We start from the raw sequence: 12,077 nt of genomic DNA, 5'->3' as shown, positions 1-12,077 counted from the left end.
ACATTGCCAATTAGGAGATATAAAATTAAATCCACATATAAACTAAGCAAGCGAGTGTGCGAGCAAAACCGCTCATGTAGAAGCGCTGGGTGGATGCGAATGCAAACTTAACGTCAAGCATTGAAGTAGCATGACTGTGGGACCAAGAAATATTGCTCTTGTCTCAACACAATGTTTGTATTGGAAATCAGTTCTGGCCATGTTGACATGCCATTTGAAAAATACGATTTCTAAAAGCCGTTGTGTTGGCTAATTGATGTTAATAGATGTTTACAATGTAGTCTACATTTCATACTGGCTTCTAATTAGTTCTAGCCTGAATACATTAAGACAAATCGAGACTAATTATCTGGAAAAGTGTGTCATAATCTAGTGCACATGATGCTTGATGATTTCCTTTTATAACAATATCTTAAAACATGAGCTGGACTATTTGATATTGTGCTTTTCTCTTTTTCAAATCCTGTTCATTTTCCTTTCCTCCCCATCTTTACCTCTTTTAATATATTTGTTTTAAAAGGCCCTGTGCGGGAGATTATAGCAACGCAATGGCCAGCCTCTAAAATAACAACATGGTCCACAACAACAACACAGGCCCTTTGGAGTGCAAGAGCCCCCCACACAATGGCCCAGTGTTCAGAGCCCAGGGGCGCAGGCGGGGCTCCCCACTGCCATCCAAGCTGTTAGACAAGCAGGGGAGAGAGGTCACAATCACACGGCGAGGCAGCGCTCCACTTCCTGGTCCCCCCCACACTCACTGAGAAACCTAAGCTGCACCGCTTGAGTACAAGTTGCATTTCTTGTAGTGTTGCCAGTTTGGGAGACTTTCTTACTTGCAGCCATGATATTTGAAAGGGAAATATTATACACTCCAATTGCCGTTTAATGAATAGTGTTTTACTTTGTTGTCCTTTTCGCATCCTTCCTTTCCTTTTCTTTCTTAAGCACAGAAAATATCGCTGATACTGTGGATGTTAAGTCTTCACTCAACAGTGAAACTGAACTCTTGAGTACTGTTACCTTTGTGATAAAGCACATAGTTGTTTACATTAACTGAGGTGATTTCCCCATTATTATGATTCATTTCCTGAAGTAAATGATTTGAAACTGGGACAGAGTCGGGCTCTCTGTGGTTCACCTGCTACCTAAATCCACTCCCTTAACCTTTAACTGTGTGCTTAAAGGAAATCTCACATCAAATGTACCCAGCACCTGAATGTACCTGAGTTTGTTGGGATGTGCGGTATGCTGTGCACAATTGTCTCGGTTTGTTGAATGGTGATATACGGGTGGGCAGGTCAGGATATGCATGTTGGATGCAAGCCTGACTAAGCTGTTCTCTTTTATCTTTGTCTTTCCCTTGAAATTTGGCATCCTGTCTTTGGCTGTGAGGGAGAACACGCTTTGAAATTATCATACCAAATGTGTATGTAATGTGTACCTGTGCTCCCTCCCTGCTCCTGCCAGCCGTAGGCTAATATCTACCTTCCAGAGCTCAGCTCACTGTTCTCTGTTTACTTATAATCATGGGAGAAAAGCAGCTTTGAGAAAATACACAGTGAATCTTTCATATGGAGGTGGACAAGGTGACTGCACTCTTTGGATGTGTGAAAAGGTCTTTAGAGCTGCAGCAGCCTTGCTACCTGACCTTCCCCTTTGGTTTTATTAACTCTATTGTGCGAAAGAGCCATTTTGTTTTGGAGGACGTGTTGTGGTTGAATAAGAGTGCTTTCAGTTTTGGTCATATGTGATGTGTGAGTGGGACGAGCATGAGCACTTTTCTGTCTAAAGGATGCATCAGAAACAATTAGAAGAAAAAGGTGTTTTTAATTGTGTAGCAACATTGTGTTGTTTCTACCCCCTACCAATTACCTGATGTTCCAGTGATTAGAGGAGTATCAGAGTAATGCACAGACTTTCACACGACCACAACCTGTTGATAGCATTTCACTATCATCAGTTGATACAGTTAATGTTTTAAAGCAGTTTTTTCGTTTCTCACATTGTTCGTGGCTTTCAAATCTGGGGCTTACTCAAATCTGGGGACTCTGTTACCGAAAAACCTGTGACGTGTCAAATTCTGCACCTGCTCTTCCTCGCTGCCTATCCACTATTCATGCACAAAGCTGTGAGGATTCCACAGTCTTCATCAGGTTTCATCCTTAAGGCAGAAAGAAAAGACTCCAAACGATGGAGCTCCAGAACGGCACACGTCCACATTCCTTCCCCATGACACTTCCATAGGCTTGCTCATTTGCATCTGACCCCATACTCTTAGCTAAGCCCTCCAAAAACCCTGCAGGTCAGGTGCTCGACCCCTGGGCCTTGTGGCATTGAAGTGACTAGGCGCCTTCTTACTGTGTCTTCAATTGGCTTGCTGCACGACTAGCCTGCTCCCAAAGTGATGAAGTGGGGTTCAAAGGTCAGGGGTCACCAGAGGGAGAAGGGTATCTTGGGTCATCAGCATTGGCCGTAGGGCCAGAGTGACCAAGGGTCCGGCGCCATAGTGCTGGCTGATTGGGGTGCTGTGGTCATTCGGTTAATAGGATAAGTGGCCTCCAGGTCACTTTGGCCCAGTTCTAATGCTAATACAGGAGCCAGTCTTTTAACTGTTGCCATGGAGAGGAATGGATCCTGGGTTTCTGATCTCCACCTGGTTACAGTTTTAATCCCGCTTTGTTTCATCAAAGGGTTAAAGTACATTTCACCCAAGTGACAGACTGAGCACAACCCATGACTTTATTTTGTGGCACATTTACCATGTTCGTGTGTATGATTGCACTCATTAGTTTTCAGTTGATCAATCAATTGAATCATGTCTCAATGATCTAAATACTAAACATTGGCTGGTTACAGATTTCAAAATGATAACATTTGTAATACAATCAAAGAAAACATTAAGATTAAAACTTTCTGAGCGAATCAGGACGAGTCGGGCTACTTTCAACAAAAAAACATTACCACTGGTGGTACACAGACCACAGTTTGAGAACCACTTGGCTACACGATAAACTGATTAATACAAACGATAACTGAGAGATGAATCTGTGTTGGAAAAAGTTGCAAATTTTAGCCTTCATTTATTCTTTCATCTGATCAAACGGTCTGTTATGAGTATCTGTCTATGTGTGTAGATGTTATCTCTCATTGCACAGATGCCTCATGGGAGTGCGTTATAGCACAACGACAACAGCTGATAGTTGGATAGATAGACTACTACATGGCTTCTAGTAGTCTGATGTCGGATTGCAGATTGCTTATTTTTATATTTATGTGTATTTCATTAAAATCTCTCTCTCTCTAATGTAAACTTAAGATAGATTGATGCTGATCACACATGCAGTGGTGTGAAACCACACTGAATTAAGGGCAGAGATATAGCACCCGTCGTTGTGTATGCATGCACAGCACTATGTAAATGACAGTATCATTAATAATTGGAATGGAAATGTGAGACTTTGAGCACTTTTCTTTTCATAAAAATTGCAGATATGGCTGATTAAGTAGAAATCCCAAGAAATGTACGTAATCAGCAGACCCAGGAAAGTACATAAATCCAGCTTTACCCATCTGCTGCTATTTTGAGACATGGGGTAGAACACCGCACTGTATGCTTAGATCCTATGTGAGTTTTGCAGCACACGGTGCATACTTCATAAACCCCTAATGCTATTAAGCTCTTATGTTTCATTACAGAAAATAGGTGACAAGTGGATTAGAAATTTTAACGCCACCTCAAACAGAGGGCTATCCAGGAGAGATTAGTCCAGCTGTGAGCTGGTCTTTTACTTCATGCCGGGAGTAAATCTGTAAGCCACTGATGGCACAACCCTCAAACTTGATGCAACGTGTGGGGCCTGAACCACACACTGGCTTTAAACACTGTGCACGACAAAGCTACAGTATGTTATGGTTCTTTTTCCAATGCAGCTCTTTATCTGCATTTTGACCACATGAACTTGGGTGTAATTGTATTTCTTGGACTGGAGTTCCTGGGCTGAAGCTTTCCAAAAAAGTCCCTTGTGGTCCGTTGTCTTCATGATTCTTGAAAGAGGTGGAAAAGAAATTCACAGAATGAATTGTAGTTCCTTTTGAATAACATTCCAGGAGATAACTTGCCAAACGCTGAATTGCTCAGTAAATTTGATGTAAGTACTGATGTGTCACTTCTGTCCTTTTTCCAGATGCATCCTTTGGGACTCTGTAACAATAATGATGAGGAGGACCTATATGAGTATGGCTGGGTCGGAGTGGTGAAGCTGGAGCAGCCAGAACTGGACCCCAGCTGTCTCACCGTGCTGGGAAAGGTAAATGATTTGTTCTTGCATGAATCTCGACCATCTCCCTCAAGTTTCTGTGCAGTGAGAATGCACCACTCAAGTTAACAGTGGTGTATGGACCAGGCATGGCCGACTCGGACAAGAACATACAGTGTCTAACATTTCACAAAGAGCAATATCAAATTCTATTCGGGGGAAATTTCGAACATCCATCCTTCCCATCTCAAGACTTGATTAAGTACTTAAATGCAAACGGTCAGATAGATAAAACGTTTCACATCCACGTTAATGTCCTTTCTCTTTTCTTCTCCCAATTGATGTCAAATCTGAATGGTACAGATCGGAATAAAATGAACTGCATGGAAAGACAGATAAGACATCTGGCTTCTTTAGTGATGAGTAGCATAGTTTCTTGTCTAAACAGACCTTTTCTCTACATTCTTTCAAACTCATTAAAGGAATTTCTGCCATTTTTTGGCAGTCATAGTCAGTAGGATAGTTAATTTTTTTCTTTTCTATCATTACTTGGAGAATGAGGTTGCACTGAATCCCTCACTTGTCTCCGACCCCCTTCATTAATGCCAGTTGTCTGACCCCTCCGGAGTCTCTGAGTGGTATTTTATCATGCCTTAATTAAGTGTTCCTCTTAATGGAATGTACCAACATTCCCTGGAGGATGGGGAGGGGGGGAGTTGGCCATCGTCTCATTTATCGTGTGCATGCCTTGTGACAGAAAGAGAGCAGCTATTCATAATTAAAGGAGCCCCTGTGCTGTATAGACATGCTAATGGTGCACTTTCTCCAGTGATGGTTGCTGCTGCCGTGCAGATGCTTACACTGAGACCAGCAAACGCACCTAATCTGTAGCTGGAGCACTCAAACCCCTCTGTATCTAAGAATAGAGCATTGTGACGGGTGGCTTCGCTCAGCTTAATGGAAACAGTGTGATTGAAGTGATGCTTTCATGTTTGAGGAGCACTTACACTTCCAGGGAGACATTTATTTATATTTATAACTTGTTCTCCATAGTCGAAATTTTTCAAACTTGGCAAAAGAGAATTCTCACTTCAGCTTAGTTTGTAACTGCATTAAGAATAACTTAATGCAGAACTATCCTAAATAGGGCCTTCATGGTTTCTACTTGCTCGCACTCGGTCAGTGTTTCAAGTTTGATTATGGAAATCGGAGCAAATGACGTCTACAGTGCAAGACACATAGTTTCCACAAACACACAACTTTCCTTTTGTTGATAATTCCTCATGCTTAGGGGGACCATACTTTTGTCTGTAAAGGTACCAAGAAATCAAAAAAAGGCCAATCTATACTCCTATCTAATCTAAATTTCGTCAGCTGGTTACATCAGTTGGACCTGCCTGCATCTGAAAGCACCAAGTCCACATGTGTAAGACTGTGGGAGGGGATGGATGTGTGTCCCAGCAGACAGTGTTGACCAACAGGGTGAACTACAAACTCTAAATTGCATGAATGTGTGAATGAATGTGTGAGTTTGTGTGTGTTTTCACTCTGTTAGTGATCAAAAAAGCAGTTGCACCCTTTGCCTTGGTGCTGCTGACTGCTAGGTCGGCCTGCACTACTTTATGTTTTGTGTATTTTCAACTTCTGATAAATCTATTTTTGTTTTGCGGAGTCATATACAAAGTGAAACACAAGTATTTAAAAGTGGAGGTCGCCCACTTGGGATATTATGCATTTAGTCTAGTCGAGCACCAGTGTTCAGTCAGATGCAGTTGCTGAACCATTGGAGAGTACCTACAGTAGAGTATGAACTAAGGATGGGTCACATGAGGATAAGTGGAACGAGGGCTTTGGAATGTGCCCAGTGAAACCAGTCAAAGCTCTGCACTAATGAGCCGACATTTAAAAAAAAAAATACTAAATGTTGGGTTTGTTGCTTTGCTCTGGGACACTGTAGCCTTTGCCTGTGGCCTTTTTTTTGCCTCCAGCCAGCTTTTCTCACCTCTGGTCCTTTCTGTTTTCCTCATCTTCATTCAAACACGACTATAATTAGAGGAGGGAAAGGCCCATTGTTGAATCTTGACAGGCCCTCGCGGTCGGCACACAGCTGGGTGCTTCGCCTGGCACCATTGCTATTGCCAGGCCAGTATGCCCCCTGCCAGTATGCATGCTTAGCCTAGCCAGCCAGGCTATGCCCACTAATACACACTCACTCCGTCTGGTCTGGCCTCAGGCTCTGCGGCCCCCCGCCCCTGCCCGCCTTACCCGTCTGGCCCCAGACTGAACCCAAAAGCCCAATCCACTTTGCTGCCACTTTGCCACAAAAGTGTTGAGGTCTTGCCTGCATAATTTAGATTCCACTGAATTACAGAAGCCCAATAAATGAACAAAACTGAATCATTGGGTCGGGGGAATGCTGTTTACTCTAATCCATGTCTAAATATAAACTGTCTGGGAACACGAGGCTCGCCAACATGTAGCAACTAGCAAAAGATTCTGCAAATTTGGAATGACTTGGTATGACCTCTTCAAACAATCCGACCTTAATAGTACCTCTATTGCTATATTGCTTAGACACGCATTGCAGAAATTCAGTTTAGGAATATAAGGCTGTTGCAGAAGATGCTCAGACACATTCGAAGGCGAAGGAAGTTAGAAGAGAGGAGGAAGAGAAGGCGGGGACGCAGGCCTCTGAAGTCCACGTGCAGAGCCTGCCAGAGTGCTGCCGTGTCATATATATGTACACAGTTTTTTCCTGCACTTCCCGTCTGGTTCCTGTGAGACTTGCCGGGCTGTTGAGCCTCTGACCTCCTCTGCCTCCTCCCGTGGCACATCACTAACTCCTCCTCCAGAGTGAAACCAGGAGCAAATAGGTTCCCGCTCCAGTCGGGGCTTTTCAAGAACGTACAAGTGTGAATGAATTTTACATATTCACATTGCAAAAGGAATTGAAGAATCATGGTGAACATTTTTACAAATATATGAAGCATTTCACTTTTTGATAGAAAATTGTTCTGCTCCTTTTGTTAAATACAAACATTTCTGACCTTTTACTTACAAGTTTCCCATTGGTCTTACTTGATGTCATTGTACTTCAAAAATAATTTGTTGTGGACCCGCAGAAGTGAAATCTCTGCATATCAAAGAGTATTTCTTGTCTTTCTGTCTTATTTTCTCTTCACCTCATGCCTTCATGCCTTCATGCCTTTTCTCAAGTCGCATAGCTTTTTCCAGTCAATGACATATTCTCGGCTGTCATTCCGCCCGACGGTATGACTCTAAGAATACGCCTCCCTCCCATCTGCTTCACACGTCAGTTCTTGGCCGCTCGTCTGCAACATGCACAACATGTGGGTGGTGGGCCAGGCCGGTCGGGGTCTTTGTTGCTGAGCCGGTGTGATATCGCTCCTTTCAAGTGCCACGGTGTCGGTCCAACGGCCACACGGGGCCAAAGCACGGCGGCTTTTCCCCTTTCATCCCGCCTGTGATACTGTGCGCTCTCATGACATCAGCCTCCAAAGCGGGCACCCAGGAGAGAAGGAGGCGTGGGAGTTAAAGGACACAGGGAGGGGTGGAGGACTTAGTGGGGGTTGATTCTCAAGGAGACGATAAAGGTGAATGTGCTGCTTTGAGTAAGTGACTGGCTGGGATTTATATAGGAGGTAGTTGATTAAGTGATTAATCAATCATGTTGATATTTTTAATTACTATAATTAAATTAAATGACATTTCAAGTGTGACTGTAGTGACTAATGTCTGTCTGAAGTAACTAATTACTACAGCTGTCAAATGAAAAATAAGTTTAGTATTTTGATCAGAACTAAAGTGGATCTAAAGGGATAAGATGAAATGGTGCTTGGGAGCAGTGATATTGTAATGACATTACTTGAGTAAAACTCTGTGATTGAAGTATTTGTTTCTTGGTGTCTAGGCCGAAAAATGCGTCCCGTCCTCCCACGCAGCTTGTGTAAAGCGAGCCTCTTGGCTGGTGTAGCATGTAAACCTCCCTGGTATGTGCTTGTTGTGTGTGTGGCCTGCCGCTGCCCTTGACCAACTCGTCTCTGAACTACGATCAGTTCCACCTGAACAACCGGCCAAACACAACATTTCATAGAAACGGAGCGCCGCTGGCCTGAGACCGAGCGCTGCACAGGACCCAAAATAACTTGAAAGTTTGGAGCTCTTTATTGACATGTCCTCCCAGAAATAAAGATTTTGCCAGAGGCGCACTGCCATAAAATCGCATCCTGTGTGGGAAGCCTTTTCTTTGACACACACACAAACACAACTGTAAAACCGCAGTTGCTGTGGAACAATGTGAGCGGGCAGAGGAGTGTGTGCCGGTGTGTCTTTGTGTACCACGGCCCTCGATTGGCACTATGAGATGGCAGGCCAGTGCAAACAGCTGCTCCTCCTTACTGCTAAGTGGCTTTTGGGCCCAGACTATGTCTAGTGTCTTGGCCAGAGATGCAGAGGGTGTAATGTGTGTGTGTGTGTGCGTGCTGAGCAGTGTTGGAATTAGTACTTAACTCTGTTGCAAAAGTAAAAGCAGCAATATCAGAGAGCACATTTCATGTAATTTTGATGAGGTGTGAAAAACCTTGATTTTGATTGGTGATTTTTGTCCTTTTATATTTGCGATAGAGAAGAAGAGGGAATGACTATTAGTGTCACTTCATTCATTAGATAAGTGTAGAAAAGTGAAAAATACAATATTGCCAAAGTTATTCAGACTGTAAATACTCCACAGTAAAGTACGACTATGTCACAATGGTACTGTAAATGAACTTAGCTCCACCTGTGGGAATAACAGGGAGACAGAGACGAGACGAGGGCTACAAGGATTTGTGTGTGTGTGTGTGTGTATGTGTGTGTGTGTGTGTGTGTGTGTGTGTGTGTGCGTGTGCGTGTGTGTGTGTGTGCGTGTGTGTGTGGAGGAGAGGGGATGGCAGCAGACAGATGAGTGTGATATGGAGGGCAACTGGCCGCGAGCCTGTGGCCAGGTTAGCTGTTCCTACACACTCAGGTGTGTGTTGGAGGTCGTGCTCGGGCCAAGGCAGTGCCAGTAAGGTGTCAGCCGCAGGGCCTGTTGTAAAGACGCTGCAGCCTTCACTTTACTGGCTGACTTTTAGCCTCTTTTTTTTCTAACCACTTCTTACTGTGTGCTGCCCTTCATGTAACCTTTTCTCCAAAGAATTATGTTCACATGCAGCTCTGTAACATCAGCAAAAAGCCCGTTTTGGGGGAAATCTGGAGCCTGGATTGCATTTTTCATCATCATATCTACACGTACTGATATTGTAGTTGACGTGAATAAGTTTAGACAACTTACACCACTTGGGGGAAACAGGCACAGTTCTGGAACAGTTTCTTCTCATTTATTATGCGGCGTTGATGAAAAGAGGCGCCACTTTACTCCTTATAATGATGTGGAGGAGGAAATGATTCCGCCAGTAAGATCTTCAAGAAGTCAGCACGTAGAAAACTGCTTTTTATCGCATTCCTGCCTGCCTAGTATTTTGTGAAATTGCGGCGAAGCCAAAATAGCGATTGATTTCCACGCTGGCTTTGGTTCGATACAGCATCTGGCCTGTTTTTCCTCCTCAAGCTTGAACTGCCTACCTGAGAAAAAAACACTGTGGACAATGGATGGATGTAAGAAGGGTATTGATGAGCCGGTTTTCTTCTGTGCTTGGACTTGCTCTGAAAATGATGCTTATTTCCTTTCAGTTGACACCAGGCAATTGCAGCAAATGGAAAGTCAATGTTGGGCTGTTTCAATCAGAGCAGCAGAAATTGGCAGCGTCTGCATGAAACGTGATGTTGCAGTAACTTCCCAAGCTTCTTCTTCTTCTGAGTCGTGTTCCACCAGTCAACATATTCACACTCACACACACGTTCAAACTTTGATTGTAATCAACAATCCACACTGAATCTTTCTATGGTGTTTGACAGCAAACTGACGCCGCGACGTTGCTCTGCTACGGAAAATCGCTCTACGGTCTTTCACACTTCATCTAGACACAATAATCAGATTGACGTTTGCAAGAAGCGTATCAGAGTGTGCATGTAAATATACTTGTTATAACGTCAGCTGCTCCAAACACACTTAAAAACACGGCAGCGGGGAGGGAGGAGTGGAAAGGGAAATTGAAAAAGAGAGGAGGAGCAGTTGGAGAGAGGAAAAAGGGCGAGAAAAGCTTGTGAAGCGCAGAGCACTCGGGGGCCTCGCTGCCTCGCCGGCTCTCCTTTCATGTTTGTGTACGCCTCAACTTGCTGATATTATCTTGGCCGCTCTTGCTGGCAGGGTGTCGGCAGAGGTTTTCACCGTGGCCGGGCAGGGGCCTCTCTCTCTCTCGCTCTCTCTCTGACTGTGGAGGAAATCCTCACCCACCTTCCTACTCCGATTCCCCCCCCCCTACCCCCACCCACCACTCGTCCAAAAACTCCTCCTAAATCATTGCTTCACCACGTTTCACGCCACTTGGAGGCTCCCAGGATCCCACTGCGCCGGTTTCCATGGTCACTGGGAAGCTCCTTGTGTCATGTGGCTCAAAGTGAGCCGTCCCCGGGCCGAATTACCCAGGCTTCAATGGGAGGCCAAATGACCATTATTAGACTTCACAGCTCAGGCCTCTATTTAAAGAGAGAAGAAAGGAGCCCCGGGGACTTAAGATGAGAGAAGGGGAGAGATGGAGAGATGCAGGGGGAGAAGAGGGAAAGAGAGAGAGGAAGAGAAAGATAGAATCGGAAAGGGAAATGAGAGAAGGATAAGAAAGAAGCGCCCTTTCACTTTTCTTCGTCCTTACATTGAATTTGACTCATTACTCTGGGTTGAAGTGATTAGCTGCTTTCCAAAATATGTATTTGCTCAAGTTCTGTACTTAAGTGAAGTTATACGAGTCGTGGTACTTACTTACTGAAGGATAGTTTGGGAGATTACTTTACTTGTCCTGCTCTTCATTCATTTCATTAATGAAGGCTGTGATTGACCTCTTAGAATCTTTGAATCTGGTGTGAAGAAAATCCCTTAAACAAGCCCCCTTAGATCTGTTTTGTAAAGGAAATTAAATAATGGCCATTTTTGAATAACACGTAAAAATACCTTTACTTAAATTTAAAATGCAGTAATTTAACTTGGAATTAAGTATTTTTACACTGTGGCGTTGCTGCTTTTCTGTAATTAAACAGTTCAGCTACAGTTATTCCCTCTCAGCCGCCGCCAGCCACAGCTAAAGCTCCCCTGTCTCTCAGAGCGAAACAGAATGAAGGGGCGGTGTCGGATCAAAAGACGAGCCATGGAAAAAGTAAATCTTAGTTAGAAGAGATGGGATCAGACGTCCACCCACGTCTACCAAAGCCTTTTCTCTCTTCATCTCACTCTAAGCCTGCCGCTTTGTACGTGAATGTGTTTGTGTGCATGAGAATCTTTGTGTCCTGTGCCCCGCTGTGTGTGTCAGGGCCATGTTGTCTTTAATTTAAGGCTCGGGCCCATGCCTGGCACGGAAGCTGGAAACTGAAGCCCCCTGGTCCCCACTCGGCTAATCTGATGCCTACAGATGCCTCTGCTGCAGGGTTAGCGGGGTGAAAATGGCATCTTTCTCTTGTGGTTTAACGGCGCTTTAATGCTCTGCCAGGAAGCTGAAGTTGGCCCCAGCAAGGAGACAAGAGTGAAGAAGGTGTGTGTGTGAAGGAGGGGGTGTCAGTATGAGGGTGACATTGGAGCTCCCTGTACCCTGAGACAGTGAGCTAATGGCAGATGAGAGAAACATGGAGAAAGGGGCCGGAGAGAATGACACCTGGCAGCAAATGGTCGCAACT

General features: G+C 44.3%; 1 protein-coding gene across 2 annotated transcripts in view; it reads left to right on the top strand.

Annotated features, from left to right (window-relative positions):
• znrf3 (zinc and ring finger 3) overlaps positions 1-12,077 on the top strand; it is a 68,781-nt gene that overhangs the window by 35,627 nt on the left and 21,077 nt on the right. For both annotated transcript variants that reach the window (XM_076150723.1, XM_076150722.1), the window contains exon 2: positions 4,185-4,307. In XM_076150723.1, coding sequence (XP_076006838.1) covers positions 4,185-4,307 — 123 coding nt within the window. The remainder of the gene's footprint in view (positions 1-4,184; positions 4,308-12,077) is intronic.

The sequence above is a fragment of the Genypterus blacodes genome, unplaced genomic scaffold (genome assembly GCF_046128005.1).
Source record: "Genypterus blacodes isolate CSIRO-AG114 ecotype Tasmania unplaced genomic scaffold, CSIRO-AGI_Gbla_v1 ptg000053l_1, whole genome shotgun sequence".
Classification (NCBI taxonomy): domain Eukaryota; kingdom Metazoa; phylum Chordata; class Actinopteri; order Ophidiiformes; family Ophidiidae; genus Genypterus; species Genypterus blacodes.
This window is presented reverse-complemented; position numbering and strand designations above follow the sequence as displayed.